General features: G+C 48.2%; 1 protein-coding gene across 1 annotated transcript in view; it reads right to left on the reverse strand.

Moving 5' to 3' along the window:
• NEGR1 (neuronal growth regulator 1) overlaps window positions 1-16,856 on the reverse strand; it is a 334,002-nt gene that overhangs the window by 102,565 nt on the left and 214,581 nt on the right. The window contains exon 3 of the mRNA XM_064147507.1: window positions 10,438-10,563. Coding sequence (XP_064003577.1) covers window positions 10,438-10,563 — 126 coding nt within the window. The remainder of the gene's footprint in view (window positions 1-10,437; window positions 10,564-16,856) is intronic.

The raw sequence follows: 16,856 nt of genomic DNA on the forward strand, positions 1-16,856 counted from the left end.
AAAGGAGACTGCACAACTTATCTGGGCAGCCTCCTCCAGGGCTCCAGCATCCTCACAGTAAATAAGTTTCTCCTCCTGTTCAGATAGAATCTCCTGGGCTCCAGGATTCTTTTTGACTGTGAGGATGACAGAGCACTGGAAACAGCTGCTCAGTGAGGTTGTGGAGTCTCCCTTACCAGAGATATTCAAGAGCCGTCTGGATGCGTTCTGGTGTGATCTGCTCTAGGTGATCCTGCTCTGGCAGGGGCACTGGACCAAATGATCTTTCAAGGTCCCTTCCAGCTCCTGCCATCCTATGATTCTATGTTTCCATGTGCCTGCTGCCCTTGTCCTGTCACTGGTCACCACTGAGAAGGGTCTGGCTCTTGTCCTTTAGCTCTTGCTGAGCATTGATCAGATCCCCTCTGGGGCTGCTCTTCTGCAGGCTCAGCAGCCCCAGGGCTCTCAGCCTTTGCTCCTCACAGAGCTGCTTCAGGCCCCCCAGCAGCTTCATAGCCTCTGCAGTACTTCTGCTTTCCCCATCCTTTGCTGTGGTGTTCTCACAGCCACTTTAAGAGATACTGGGCCTTTCTAGAGATGGTGTCAATTTTGGAGCTTGCAAAAGTATTTTAGAGAAAAGGAAGCCCTAGGAGGGTCTTCACTCTAGGAGGATGAGATGCCTCAAAGATTGAGCCATAAAATCATTGACCATGTCCTACATAACATAATCTGAAGCTGTATTTTAGTGTTTTTAATAACCCAGGGAATGAAAGAAAAACAACTCTTGGCTCAGATGAAGTCTTCACTTTTTTTTTTTGAGCTACCCTGGACTTGCACCAGAATTTTTTCCTCTTCCTGACTTATGTTTAACCCCAGGGGAGGCAAATGATGCCCTTGGAAACCTCATCCATCCAAGCCTTTGCGAGTGAGTCCATATGGCAATGTCTATGTGTGCTGCACCTGATGCCAGCTACCATATGGGTGAGAAGAAAACACAGTTGTAATTGTGTCCTCTCCTGAGGAATAACAATGTGAGGATTTATCAGGCATCACATCACACAGCAGCAACAGAAAATAGGTGTTGGACCTTTGTTGCATAGGTATTCCTCTTCCTGGCTGAAGAGCCTGCTCTTCTAACCTAACATATCCAGAGCTGGTAAGTTAGGTACCATCATGTGCAACAGTAAGTCTAGCCAAGATATCTTCTGACAAAAGCATCAGGAAGGTCCTTGGACACAAGGCACTCTCATGTTATGTTTCTTTTACATCACTTAACAGGTTTTTAGTCATAGAATCTTAAAATTGTGTGAGTTGGGGAAGATCTCCAAAATCATTGAGTCCAGTCATCAGCCCAATATCACTATGGCCACTAAAACCATGTCCCACAGTGCCATGTCCACACATTTCTTGAACACCTCCCAGGATGGTGACTCCACCACCTCCCTGGTAGCCTGTTCCAATGCCTGACCACTCTCAGGACAGAAATTACTCTCAATACCCAACCTAAACCTCTCCCCAGTGCAATGTGAAGCCGCCATGGTCAATCTCAACCTATCAGTGTTGATCATCCCTGCCTTGGTCTATCACTGAAGGTTTCCTGGCTCATCTCCAAATGCTTTCAGCTGGGTTGCAAGGAACAGATGCTTCAGCTCAGTCCAGTAATGCTTCACCTGAATGAGGAGCACGGTGCCGTAATGAAGCTGTTGCCTGCAAGATGAGTAATGATGGCATGAGGGAGGCACATCACTGTCTCTGCTCATCAGGTTAAATCATGGAATTATTTCACATTCTGCTTCTCAGACACCTGAAGGGACCTGGCTTGGCTTTCACTCAAATGCAGCAATAAATCTGCCTCCTTTTAGGTGACTGCATGGCCTTGCTGCTCAAGATACCAATTCTGGAGTGGGACAGGAGCTTGCTCCACCCTGCAGCCCATCAGAACATAGAATCACAGAATGGTTCAGGTTGGAAGATGCCTTTAAGATCATCTAGTTCCAGTCCCCCAGACATGAGCAGTGACACCTTTCACTAGCCCAGGTTGCTCAAGGCCTTGTCCAACCTGAGCTTGAACACCTCCAGGGAGGGGGCATCCACAACCTCCCTGGGCAACTTGTTCCAGTGTCTCACCACCCTCACTGGAAAGAATTTCTTCCCAATGTCCAGTCTAAATCTTCTCTCCTCCAGCTTAAATCCTATCACTACAAGCCCTTGTAAAAAGTCCCTCTCCAGCTTTCTTGTAGGCTCTGTTCAGGTGATGGAAGGCTGCTATAAGTTTTCCCTGGAGCCTTCCCTTCTGCAGCCTGAACTGCCCCACCTGTCTTAGCCTGTCCCCATAGGGAAGATGCTTCTTCTGGGCAAGCTCCAGCACTTCCATGACCTTCTTGAGCCCCAGAACTGGACACAGTGCTCCAGAGCACTCCAGAGCTTACCAGAACAGAGGGGCAGAACAAGGACCACTGATGTCCTGCTGGTCACATCATCTTTTGATGCAGCTCAGGACATGGTTTGCTTCAGGGCTGCCATTGACCACTGCCAGCTCATGTTGAGTTTGCTATCACTGACATCCCCAAGTTCTTCTTGATACTGTTCTGAAACCGTTCTGTGCCCAGCCTGGATTTGTGCTTGGGATTGCCTCAACCCATCTGCAGGACCTTGCACTTGGCCTTATTGAACTTTCTGATCTTGAAAGCCTCTTCCAAACAGAATGATTCTGTGGAAGTCAGTGGCTCTGTAGCAGAAGCACAAGTGTAGCAGAATATTTTCCCCTATCTGTGCACATATCCAGCTCTGCTTCCCAGAATGCAGCTAGGAGCTTTATGAGAGCTTCTGTTTCACCTCCACCAGGCTCAGCTTTCAGCATCTGTCTGCTTCAAGAAAGGTCTTACAGAATGAGTCTCTGCCAGTGCAGGGACCAGCATTGCCTTTTGTCCTGTAATTGAATTGAATCCGCTCTTGGACTCACACTTCCCAGCCAGCCTCATCTCTTCAGTGCTCCAGAGATGAATTAGACCAATCCATCATTGGAGTGACATCATTGTAGTGATGCATTCGTGCAGTGCATCTCCACAGCTTCAGGGCTGACCAGAAACAACAGGATGGGCTATGAGTTCCTGTAAGTTGTGTCATACACTCATGCTCTGGTGGCTTTGGAACATGTTAAACAAGAAGAGCATCTCCAGAAAAGTGCAACCAAGATGGGGAAGGGTCTGGAGAACAGGCCTGGTGATGGATCTGGAGAACAGGTCTAGAGAGGAGCAACTGAGGGACCTGGAGTTGTTCAGCCTGGAGAAAATGAGGCTGAGGGGAGACCTCCTGACACTCTACAACTCCATGAAATGAGTTTGGAGCCAAGTGGGTTCTGGGCCAGAAGATCTCCCCACAGTCTCTTTGTCTCCAGGCTGAACACCTCCAGCTCCCTCAGCTGTTCCTCACCAGCTCTGTTCTGCAGACCCTTCATCAATTTTGTTGACCTTCTCTGGACATGCCCCAGTACCTCAATGTCCTTCTTGGAGTGAGAGGCCCAAACTTAAACTATTAATGCTGCGCTTTGCTCTTAAATGTCAGAAGACAACAAGAAACTCTTGCAATTCCTTCTGATGCCATCTCCCCAGTACCAGATTTCCTGATTCCAAACTGCAGCTGTCGTGTGTGTGTGTGTCCACCCCCTAACCCCCCCAATCCTGCTCCTCACAGCATTGGGGCTGAACGTTTGGATTTGCATAATGGGCTCGGAGGATGAATATTTATACAGCGCAAAGCATTTCCATAATGACTGCAAGTTAAACATGCACGAGAAAGATTCCAGGCCAATAATTTATGTACTGAGTTAAAAAAAAAAAAAATCACTTCTAAGTGCATTTTATTTTTATTCCTACAGCAGGTTCATTTTATCTCCTGCTCCAAAAAAAAAAAAAGAGAGAGAGAGAGAGAGAGAGAACAAAAATAATCTGGAAGCCAACCTCAGCCAGAAGAAGGCTGCGGCGATGCGAGGCATGATATTATTTGGGAATTAGTCTGCATTGAGTCATTTGTATTCAGAGATTTCAGTTTCTTATCTTTTAGCAGCAGCTTTGACAAACAATTTCAGAATCTTCTCCATCCGAGTCATTAATATAATTTAGTGTGGGATTGGAGATGTGGTGCTCCCATGGAAGCCTCATTAGTGCCACTGGGAATTACAGGAGGAAACTGGTGGAAATTACAAAGTGCAGATGAAGCTTGGTGCTCAGATAAAGGTAATTTACTGCAGGCTGAAGAGAAACCTGTGCAGAATTCTGGTGGTTTTCACGTTATTTTCTAACAAATCCAGGCTTCTTGTTTGCCAGGATGATGCTGAATTGGATTTGAGTTCCATTTGTAACTGTCTGCACACCAGAACATCCACCTGAGCACAGGAGTGCTGCTGGGCTGCAAAAAGCCTTCTTTATTTGGTGGGCTCACAGGCAGAAACCATTCTGGAAGTTATATCTGTCCTCCTATCATATTTTACAAGATTTTTGGAAAGGGAAAAAAAAAAGTTATTTGGATCCTGTGTTCTCCCACTCCAGACAGAATTCTGTCCACTGATCAACCTGGGCATGTATGTCCTAGAGCAGTCATCACCTATGCAGCAAAGTTTTAGGGTCGTTACACAATGAAGGAAGGCAGAGGAGCACAGGCTGGGGTGGGAGAAGGGGTTGGAGTGAGCTGGTCTAGTGGGAGGTGTCCCTGCCTATGTTGGGGGATTGGAACTGGATGATCTTTGAGGTCCCTTTCAATCTAAACCATTCTGTGGTTCTTGAAAAGTTGGAATATAGGACACAGTGTACAGGAGGGGCAATGAAGAATCAGAGAATGGTTTGGGTTGGAAGAGACTTTAAAGATCATCCAGTTCCAATGCCCCTGACATGGCAGGGACACCTCCCACTAGAACAGTTTGCTCAAAGCATCATCCAACCTGGCCTTGAACACCTCCAGTGAAGGAGCATCCACAATCCCTCTGGGCAACCTGTTCCAGTGTCTCACCACCCTCACTGGATAGAATTTCTTCCTAATCTCCACTCTCAGTCTCCCCTTCTCAAGCTTCAATCCATTTTCTATTGTCCTGGATGGGCAGGGGCTGTGAGTCATGGAATTGTTTGAGTTAGAAGAGACCTTTAAGATTGATTCCAACAATAACCCAGCACTGACAGCTCTCCACTAACCCATGTCCCTCAGTGCCACATCTCCAGAGCACCGAAGCCCCTCAAGGGATGAAGACTTCACCACTGCCCTGGGCATTCTGTTCTCTGTCTGCCCACAGTCTTCTGTGTTAGACACTTGGCAAGAACACATCATCAGTGCTCCACAAGCACTTTGATCCACTCTGATCAAGACCTCTTTGATCAGTCTTCTCCTCCAATTTCATTGTCAATTCTCACTGTGATAATGAGGCTGCAGCTGAATGAGGACAATTTGACAATTTTCCTTCCCATCCTTTGGTCAAGACCCAAAAAAATCAGGGGGTTTCACTGACAGTCATTGCAATTGCATGCTCTATTTAGTCTGAATTCCAGGTGAAGAGGATCCATTTCCTCTTCAGACTCAGGCTATGAGAGTGGGGGCTCTGCAGTCTGGAGAAGAAAAGGCTTTGAGGAGACCTTGGAGTGGCCTTCCATTACCTGAAGGGGGCTCCAGGAAGGCTGGGAAGGGACTATTGACAAGGTCTTGTAATGACAGGATGAGGAGGAATGGGTTTAAACTGGCAGAGGGGAGATTGAAACTGGATGTTAGGAGGAAGTTGTTTGCAGTGAGGGTGGTGAGACATTGGCACAGGTTGCCCAGGGAGGTTGTGGATGACAGAATCACAGAATATGATCAAAGATCACATTCTGTGGTTCTGTCATTCACAACCTCTCTGGAGGTGTTCAGGACCAGGCTGGATGAGGTCTTGAGAGACCTGTTCTAGTGGAAATGTCCCTGCCTATAGCAGGGGGTTGGAACTGGCTGAGCTTTGAGGTCCCTTCCAACCTAAACCATCCTATGAGTCTATGATACTCTGAGTGCACTAATTTCTCCTTTTCAGCTTTTTATCCTCTCAGGAGAACTGTCACAGTTCCTTGCTGGAGACAATCTGATGCTTTAAGCTGTTACTGTAAAGTACCACCACGGCTTCCAATAAAATTTTATTTGACATTTAGTTAAAATCCATTCTTTTGCTCCAGCTGAACTTTTTTTCCCCTTAGTCCCTTGATGGACACTCCAAGCAGAATTTATTGTCATTGTCTTAAAGGTCAAATGTTTTGGGTTGTGGGTTGGTTGTTATTTTTCAGACCTTGCTTTGTAAAGAAAACTGTTCCTCTGGGCTAAGTGACACTGCAGTGAGCTGGGAAAGTCACCAAACCATTTCCCCCTGTGATTAGATGGATTTCAGAGAAGTTCTGTGAGAAAACAATGACCTGGTCTAGTGGAAATTGTCCCTGGGTGGCTGGGACTGGATGATCTTTAAGGTCCCTTCCAACTCGAATCCTTCTACGAAGCTATGAGAATCTATCACCACTGTAGAGTGCATAAAGAACAGGAGCAAGACAATCTTGCATGAAGCAGCCAGATAGAAGCAGGGAACCTCTCCCTTTCAAAACAAGTCCACCAAGATTTCAAGGCCAAGTACTTCTGATTCATGGAGCTGGTGAAAGGTGTGGAGAAAAGCTCTTATGATTTGAGAAGTTCAGAGAAGGAGGCTGAGAGTCCTCATCACAAGCTACAACTGCCTCAAAGCATGTTGGATGAGGCAGGGGTTGCTATCTTCTCCCAAAAAACAAGGAACAGGGTGAGAAGAAGTTGCTGCAAGTTGTCCCAGGGAAGGTCAGGTTGGATCATAGAATCATAGAATGGTTTAGGTTGGAAGGGACCTCAGAGGTCATCCAGTTCCAACTCTCTGCCACAGGCAGGGACAACTCCCACTAGAACAGGTCACTCAAGACCTCATCCAACCTGTCCTTGACCACATCCAGGGAGAGAGCACCCACCACCTCCCTGAGTAACCTGTGCCAGTGGAGCACCTCTGTTATGAGGAGAGACTGAGGGAGTTGGGGCTGCTCAGTCTGCAGAGGAGAAGGCTCCCAGGTGACCTCATTGTGGCCTTCCAGTATCTGAAGGGGGATATAAGAAAGCTGGGGAGGGACTTTTTAGGCTGTCAGGTAGTGATAGCACTGAGAAGAATGGAACTAAGCTAGAAATGGGTAGATTCAGACTGGATGTTAGGAAGAAGTTGTTCAGCGTGAGGGTGGTGAGAGCCTGAAAGGGATTGCACAGGTCAGTGGTGGAAGCCTCATCCCTGGAGGTGTTTAAGGCCAGGCTGGATGAGGCTGTGAACAGGCTGAACTAGTGTGAGGTGTCCCTGCCCATGGCATGGGGCTTGGAACTGCATGATCCCTGTGGTCCCTTCCAACCCTGACTGCCTCTATGATTCTATGATATCAGGAATAATTCCTTCATTGCCAGAGCTCTCAGGCACTGGAACAGGCTGCCCAGGGAGGTGGTGGAGTCACCATCCCTCGAGGTATTTAAAAGCCACATCAATGTGCTGCTGAGGGACATGGTGCAGTGGCAGTGGTTTAGCAGCAGTGGTGGGATTATGAGCTCTAGGTGAGCAGTTGGATGTGATGATCACAAAGGTCTCTTCCAAGTCATTTAGTGGAGAGATGCCTCTAATTGCCCAAGTTTCCCTTTGAACATGTTAAGAGGAATTAAAAGCATAGATGGAAATATTAAATAGAAGCCATGCTTTTAGATGTCATTTTCTGTGCATTCTTTCATATATAATTTAATTTATCCAACAAACCAAACTTAACAAACTGTGCTCTATCATGGACTAATGGTTCAATGGGAGTTAGAGCAAATTAAATCCATTTTGTGAGGTGTTAATGCTTTTAACTTCCACTCCTGCTTCTAGAGTGCCTGGTGAGGCCTTGATTATTTCCTCATTTTGCTTTTAATTGGAATTGTTTGAGAAATGACTGCAGCCTGTTAAAGCCAGCTGAAAAATACACTTGTATTTATCATAGCATCACAGAGCTGTCGAGGTGGGAAGAGACGTTTGAGATCATTGAGTCCAGCTGCTTGCCTGGAGTTCACAATCTCACCAGCACTGCTGATCTACTACCACTAAAGCATGTCTTAGTGCCACAAGCACGTGTCTTAAGCACCTCCAGGGATGGTGGATCCATCACCTTCCAGGGGAGCCTGTTCCAGCTGGACTGGAAGATCTTAAAGGTCTCTTCCAACCTGGTTAATTCTATAATGCTGAGTCTAAAATAACTTCAATCTGTGCCTGAGTATTGAGGTATTAACTCTTCTGCCTCGATATGCACATTCCCAACTAATCATTCTGCTTCTAACACCCCTTGCTGACCTTTCCAGATGACCCTGAACATCAAGGAGATTCTGAGATGAGGGAGGGGGTGGAAAGAAGGTGGAAGAGTGGTTGGGATCTCCTCCTCCTCTGCAGTCTGGCTGCAGGAAGGGGATTTTGTTTTTCTGTATTGTTTTTAACTTGTGTATTACTGCATATAGTTGTAAAGGCAGTGAAGGGGAAAAGGATCTGGGGGTCCTAGTGGATGGGAGAGTGACCATGAGCCAGCAATGTGCTCTTGTGGCCAGGAGGGACAATGCCATTCGGGGGGGGTGGGGATCAGAAGGGCTGTACTTAGCAGGTTGAGAGAGGTTCTCCTGCCCCTCTACTCTGCCCTGCTAAGGCCACATCTGGAACACTGTATCCAGTTCTGGGCCCCCCAGCTCAAGAGGGACATCTCTCATGCTTGAGAGAGGTCAGTGCAGAACCACAAAGATGCTGAAGGGAATGGAACATCTCTGCTAGGAGGAAACCATGAGGGAGCTGAGGCTGTGCTGCTTGGAGAAGAGGAGACTAAGGGTGACCTCATTCATGTTCATAAATATGTAAGGGGTGAGTGGCAGGAGGCTGGAGCCAGGCTCTGCTGGGTGATGCCCAGTGCCAGGACAAGGGGCAATGGGTGGCAGCTGAGGCATAGGAAGTTTCATGTGAACCTGAGGAAGATTTTTTTCCCTGTGAGTGTGACAGAGCACTGGAACAGACTGCCCAGGGGGGTTGTGGAGTCTCCCTCTCTGGAGATATTCAAGAACCACCTGGATGTGTTCCAGTGTGATCTGGTATAAGTGATCCTGCTCTGGCAGGGGGGCTGGACCAGATGATCTTTTGAGGTCCCTTCCAGACCCTAACCTTCTTTGATTTCATGAATCTATGAACATTGAGCCCAACCCTTATCCCAGCACTGCCAGGTTACCACTAAACCATTTTCCTCATCTTCACATCTCCATCACATCTTTGAAAGTGCTCCAAGGATGGGTGTCCTGGGCAGCATGAGCCAGGCCTTGACAACCCTCAGGGGGAAGAAATTGTTCCTCATGCCCAACTTAAACTTCCTCTGGTGCAAGCAGGGTGAGTGGCAGGAGGCTGGAGCCAGGCTCTGCTGGGTGATGCCCAGTGCCAGGACAAGGGGCAATAGGTGGCAGCTGAGGCATAGGAAGCTTCATGTAAACATGAGGAGGAATTTTTCCCTGAGAGGGTGACAGAGCACTGGAACAGGCTGCCCAGGGGGGCTGTGGAGTCTCCCTCTCTGGAGATATTCAAAACTCACCTGGATGTGTTCCTGTGTGATCTGCTCTAGGAGATCCTGCTCTGGCAGGGGGGCTGGACCAGATGAGCTTTTGAGGTCCCTTCCAACTCCTGATGTTCTGTGCTTCTATGATTCTGTGACTGTAGATCTATGCTTGTAAATCATGCTAAGCTGTGAATATAAATCTTCATTCCTTAACTTCTATCCAGCTGAGATAGCCTGGTTAATCTAGTGTGTGTGTGTGCAAACTCTGAAACTCCTGCAGCCTGTCCCTGGTGGAACACTGTGCTAGTTAGAAGCAAGCTGGAATGTTTTGGTACAAGAACTAGATAACAGGCAGTGAAATGAAAACAATTGATGTCAACTTCTCTCACAGTTACGCTGAGACCTCTGGGAAGAAGAAGTAAACTTTCTCCATTTTGTCTTTTTCTTCTGCCTTTGCCTTCAGACCTGGTCACATCTCATTAACCTTGCTCCTACTAACCTTGCTCCCTAACCTCTTGGCTGCACCTCTCTTCTTCCTGAGAACTGGGGTAAGGTTGAGAGGGCCGGGGGAGGTGTTGGGGTGGTTTGAGAGCCCCTCCTGGGGACTCAGGTTTCTGGGAGGGGAGTTGTGCTTCTGTATTGTTTATCCTTTGTATATTTATGTATATAACTGTATATAACTGTATATATTGTAAATAGCTGCTTGTAAATTCTGCTAGCTGTAAATAAATTGCTTCATCTCTATTCCCAGGGTCCGTCTGAGTTAGCTGGGGCAAATACAAAGTGTGGGGGGGCGGGTAAGAGCCCAAACCATCACAAACACTAAGGAAAGGTTCAGGTGAGAGGTAGCTGTACTCACCAGATGGGGAGATGTGTCTCCAGGAAATGGAGGGCTCTGGCTTCCCCGTGGCCAGGCACACCAGCGTGACATTGCTCCCTTCGTTCACAACGAGGTCACTCGAGATGCGGAATATCTTCGGAGAAACTGGAACGAAACAAGGGGAATCTTTGAGTAGAAAGCTGCTGCCTGAGAAGCAACCATGGGATCATAGAATCGTTTAGATTGGAAGAGAAATTTGAGACTGTGATGTCCAGCCATTAACCCAGCTCTGCCAGCTCACTGCTGAACCATGGCCCTCAGCATCACAGAATCACAGAGTCTACCAGGAATAGGGACTCCACCTCCTCCCTGGGCAGCCCACCCCAATGCCAGTCACTCTCTCTGGGAAGAACTTCTTCCTAACATCCAGCCTAGACCTCTCTTGGCACAGCTTGAGACTGTGTCCCCTTGTTCTGTCACTGGGTGCCTGGCAGAAGAGACCAACCCCACCTGGCTACAGCCTCCTTTCAGGTAGTTGTAGACAGCAATGAGGTCTGCCCTGAGCCTCCTCTTCTGCAGGCTGCACACCCCCAGCTCCCTCAGCCTCTCCTCACAGGGCTGTGCTCCAGGCCCCTCATCAGCTTTGTTGCCCTTCTCTCAGCATCACATCTACACAGCTTTGAAACTCCTTCTGGGATGGGGACTCCACCACTGCCCTGGCCAGTCTGGGCCAGGCCTTGACTATCCTCAAGGTGAAGAAATTTAAACCTTCCATGAATCAACTTGAAACCATTTCCTCCCCTTCTGTTGCTTGTTCTTTGGCAGCAGAAGCCAACCCCCACCTGTCTCAAATCTCCTTTAGGGAGTTGTAGAAAATAATGACATCTCCCCTCAGCCTCCTCTTCTCCAGACTAAACAACCTCAGTTCCCTCAGCTGCTCTTCACCAATCCTGTTCTCCAGACCCTTCACCAGCATCGTTGCCCTTCTCTGGTTCTTCTCCAGAACCTCAATGTTCTTGTTGGAGTGAGTAGCCCAAAAATGAACCCAGGAATCAAGGTGTGGCTTCACCAGTGCAGTATTGACCCCTTCTTGGTGTTCTCCATGCCCTGAAAAGGGGTTTTGTTACTCCAGATGTTCCCCACCCCTTCACCCCAGCCCAAGTTCAATATCAGTGTCAAAAGCTGGGCATTGGAACAGGCTGCTCAGGGAAGTGGTGGAGTCACCATCCCTGGATGGTGACTTGGACATGGCACTTGGGTTGATGGTTGGACTTGCTGATCTTAGAGGTCTTTACCAACCCAAGTAATTCCTTGATTCTGTGACTGTCAAGGTTCCAGCCTGGCTCTGAAGACAACACTGGAAGCAATTCTTATTGATGTGTGTGTGGTATGAAAAATAAATCTACTTGCTAAGGGCACCTGGTGAGGGATCCATCTACCTGAGCTACAGAAATCCATCTGGGAGCAGGATATGATGAATAATGGGGCACACACAGCAGCTTTATTCACTCTGCTGTATTTTACAACATATCTTCCTAAATCTGAGCTACTTATTTCTTTATCCTTCAAGAAGTGAATGCACTTCCAGAAAGTCAAGCCAAGGAATCACATCAACTCAAAACACTTCTTCTCACAAGTAAACAGATATGACTGGCAATATTTCATTGGAACTGTGAGGAAATGCCTTCCAGGTTAAGAAAATTTCATGGAGTAATATTTGCAAGAGCATTAAACTTCTTCTTTGAGGGTCTACACCTTTGAAGGTAGAAAATGAAAGAGAGATTTGATCATCTTCTGGCATTGTGGAAGCAGCAGCACAGAGGGACCCCTCACACTGACACCTTGTCCAGGGGCTTTACATAGCATCATAGAATGGTTTAGGTTGGAAGGGGCCTCAAAGCTCAGCCAGTTCCAACCCTCTGCCATAGGCAGGGACACTTCCCACTAGAACAGGTTGCTCAAGGCCTCATCCAGCCTGCCTTTGAACACTTTCAGGGAGGTTGTGGAGCACAGAATCACAGAATGTGATCTTTCACTCATGTTCTCTGATTCTGTCATCCACAGCTTCCCTGGGCAACCTGTGCCAGTGTCTCACCACCCTCACTGCAAACAACTTCTTCCTAACATCCAGTTTGAATCTCCTCTCTTCCAGTTCAAGCCAATTCCTCCTCATTCTGTCATTAGAAAACCTTGTCAATAGTCCCTCCCCAGCCCTCCTGTAGCCCCCTTCAGATGCTGGAAGGCCATTCCAAGGTCTTCTTGAAGCCTTCTCTTCTCCAGACTGCAGAGCCCCAAATCCTGTAGCCTGATTCAATTTAACATGGAGGAGATGGCTGCAGCCTGCTGAGCCCCTGTGCTGGTAGCTAGGTGATCAGTACAAACCAAAGCAACTCAAAGGTTGTGGAGACTCTGTCCCTGGAGACATTGAAGATCAGCCTTGATGGCCCCTGGCAGACTGATCTAGTTGGAGATGTTCCTGCTCGCTGGGGGGGGGGGGGGGGGGCGGGGGGAGGGTGTTGGATATAATGGCCTTTGAGGGTCCCTTCCAACCTGATGCAGTCTATGAACCTGCAAAGTTGGAGGTCTCCTGGTGCTCATGCTGTGCCAGGGTTTGGGTTAGGTTTATCCCAGCCTCTTCCCTGCATCAACCACCATCATAGAACCGTATCATAGAATGGTTTATGTTGGAAGGGACCTTAAAAGTCATCTACTTCCAAAACCTCTGCCATGGTCAGAGACACTTTCCACTAGACCTGGTTGCTCAAGGCCCCATGCAGCCTGGCCTTAAACACCTCCAGGGATGAGGCAACTACAAATTCTCTGAGCAACCTGTTCTAGAGTCTCACCACCCTCATAGTAAAGAACTCCTTCCAAAAGACCACTATAAATCTCCCCTGCTCTGGTTTCAGTCTATAGAGGAGAAGACTTCAAGATGATCTTATTGTGGCCTTTCAGTATCTTAAGGGGGCTACAAGAAAGCTGGGGAGGGACTCTTTAGGCTGTCAGGTAGTGATAGGACTGGGAAGAATGGAACAAAGCTAGAAATGGGTAGATTCAGACTGGATGTTAGAAAGAAGTTCTTCAGCATGAGGGTGGTGAGAGGCTGGAAGGGGTTGCACAAGAAGGTGGTGGAAGCCTCATCCCTGGAGGTGTTCAAGGCCAGGCTGGATGAGGCTGTGGCCAGCCTGATCTAGTGTGAGGTATCCTGTCACAGCAAGCCCTTGTAAAAATGTCTCCCTGTAGCCCACTTCAGGTACTGGAAGTCTGCTCTAAGGTCTCTCCAGCCCCAAATCCCTCAGCCTGTCCCTGCAGGGAGGATGCTCCAGTCCTCTAATCATCTTCATGGCCCCATCTGGACCATCTCCAACAGATCCATGTCCTTCTTGTGCCCACTCATTGTTCAGTAGAATGATTTAATTGCTGTCACTGCTGAAAGCAGATTTAGAATATGACAACATCCATTTCAGGGGGAAGAAGTTGCTCGTGGCATGCTTTGTTGCTGGTCCTTCAGCTCAGTAGCAGGAGAATCCATCAGACAAGCAGGATCATATAAATAATTGCAATCAAATCTGCCCCAATATGAACTACCTAAGAAGAGACAATGACAGCCCTGCCACAGGCAGGAGTCTTGAGCTGAAGTAACAAGATTTCATCACCTTCGCCCAGATGAGCACAATTTCTCTTCCAACAGGCAGACCAACATGATCTACACTGTTCTCTGCTGCTAACACAATCATTGTCTTTACTGGCCTCTGCCCTTCCACAGGAGGAGACTAAGGGGTGACTGTTGATGTTTATATGTAAGGAGTGAGTGCCAGGAGGCTGCAGCCAGGCTCTGCTGGGTGATGCCCAGTGACAGGACAGGAGGCAATGGGTGGAAGCTGAGGCATAGGAGGCTCCATGTGAACCTGAGGAAGACTTTTTCCCTGTGAGGGTGACAGAGCTCTGGAACAGACTGCCCAGGGGGGTTGGGGAGTCTCCCTCTCTGGAGATGTTCAAGAGCCATCTGGATGTATTCCAGTGTGATGTGCTCTAGGTGATCCTGCTCTGGCAGTGGGCTGGTCCAGATGAACTTTGGAGGTCCCTTCCAGCCCCTGACATTCTGTGATTCTATGATTCTGTGATTATTTGCTCTCTTTCAGCTCCTTTCCAAGTGTCCTTACAAAAAGCAGCTTTTTAACCCCAGTTATCAGCTTCCCAGCCCTGGATTTTCTGCATTCAGCTCCTGCTCTTTCCCTCTCCTCCCCCATGCAGATTTAGACTGGAGATTAGGAAGAAATTATTTCCAGTGAGGGTGGTGAGACACTGGAACAGGTTGTCTAGGGAGGCTGTGGATGCTGCCTCTCTGGAGGTGTTTGAAGCCTTGAGCAGCCTGGCTTAGTGGGAGGTTGCTCAGTCACAGAATCACAGCAACATATATGTTAGCAAAGCCCTTCAAGATCACAGTCTCAAGTTGTGTCAGGGTAGGTATAGGCTGGATGTTAGGAAGAAGTTCTTCACAGAGAGAGTGATTTCCCATTGGAATGGGCTGCCCAGGGAGGTGGTGGAGGCACCGTCCCTGGGGGTCTTCAAGAAAAGACTGGATGAGGCACTTGGTGCCATGGTCTGGTTGATTGGTTAGGGCTGGGTGATAGGTTGGACTGGATGATCTTGGAGCTCTCTTCCAACCTGCTTGATTCTATGATTCTATGATTCTAGAACTCTACTCTAAGATTCACCTAAAACCATAGCCCTGAGCACCACATCCAAATCTGAGGGAAGAGGAAACTGAGGGAAGGTCTCATTGTTCTCTACAACTTCCTATAAGGAGGTTGGAGCTAGGTGGGGATCAGTCTCTTCTCCCTAGAATGAGGTGGTAGAAGCAGAGGAAATGGCCTGAAATTGTGCCAGGGGGAGTTAGGTTTGAGACAAACCTCCTCTAGTCTTCTCTGATGGCTGGAAGCTTGGATCCATAAGAGGTGCCCAGACTTGTTTCTTACTGGGACTTATCATCAGGAATTTGGCAATATTTCCAAGGGAGGATTTAGACTGGGGGGTGGTAGAAGATGATGAATTTCCCACCATTAGAGAGTGCAGATTAAACCATTTTCTCCTAAGTAGATGTGTTGTTCATTCTCTAATTGACTGGGCTTTTCCTTAAACTACTTTGGAGGTGACATAAAATCTGGTAGGAGACATCTTATCACCCTAAGTTACCCTAAGTTGCATCATTCATGCAATGATTTCCTGGGAAGCTCTTCTGTGCCATGACAGAAATTGGCTTCTGCAGAGTTTCTGGAAGTTCACATTTGCTTTTGGTTTACAGCTCTGTGAGGAAGGACCTGGGAGTCCCAATGGACAACAGGATGACCATGAGCCAGCAATGTGTCCTTGTGGTCAAGAAGGCCAATGGCATCCTAGGATGGATCAAGAAGAGTGTGGCCAATGAGTCAAGGAAGGTTCTTCTTCCCCTCTATTCTGTCCTGATGAGGCCACATCTGGAGTCCTGTGTCCAGTTCTGGGCTCCACAGTCCAAAGACAGGAACTTGCTGGAGAGGGTACAGCAAAAGGCTACAAAGATGTTGAGGAGACCACAACATCTCTCGTGTGAGGAGAGAATTTGGACTTTTTAGCTGGGAAAATAGAAGGCTGAGTGAGATCTCATCAATGCTGATCAATACTTCAAGAGTGGGTGTCAGGAGGATGGGGCCAGGAGTTTTCAGTGGTACCCAGTGACAAGATAAGGGGTAACAGACACAAACTAGAATGTGAGGAGAAAATTCTTTAGCATAAGAGTGCTGGAGCCCTGGAGCAGGCTGCCCAGAGAGGTGGTAAAGTCTCCATCCCTGGAGACATTTTAAACCCATCAGGAAATGTTCCTGTATGACCTTCTTATGACAGCAAGTTAGGAGCAGGTATTGATCTGTTGGAGGATAGGAGAGCCCTGCAGAGGGACCTGGCCAGGCTGGATGGGTGGGCAGAGGCCAATGGGATGAGATTCAACAAGGCCAAGTGCAGGGTTCTGCACTTTGGCCACAACAACCCCAAGCAGTGATGGAGGCTGGGGACAGAGTGGCTGAAGAGCAGCCAGGCAGAGAGGGACCTGGGAGTGCTGGTAGATAGTAGCTGGTAGATTGTAGCTGAAGATGAGCCAGCAGTGTGCCCAGGTGGGCAGGAGAGCCAATGACATCCTGGCCTGCATCAGGAACAGTGTGGCCAGCAAGACCAGGGAGGTTATTCTGCCCCTGTACTCAGCACTGGTCAGGCCACACCTTGAGTGCTGTGTCCAGTTCTGGTCTCCTCAATTCAAGAGAGATGTTGAGGTGCTGGAAGGTGTTCAGAGAAGAGCAATGAAGCTGGTGAGAGGCCTGGAGCACAGCCCTGTGAGGAGAGGCTGAGGGAGCTGGGGGTGTGCAGCCTGCAGAAGAGGAGGCTCAGGGCAGACCTCATTGGTCTCTACAGCTACCTGAAGGGAGGCT

Source organism: Pogoniulus pusillus, chromosome 8 (assembly GCF_015220805.1).
Source record: "Pogoniulus pusillus isolate bPogPus1 chromosome 8, bPogPus1.pri, whole genome shotgun sequence".
Classification (NCBI taxonomy): domain Eukaryota; kingdom Metazoa; phylum Chordata; class Aves; order Piciformes; family Lybiidae; genus Pogoniulus; species Pogoniulus pusillus.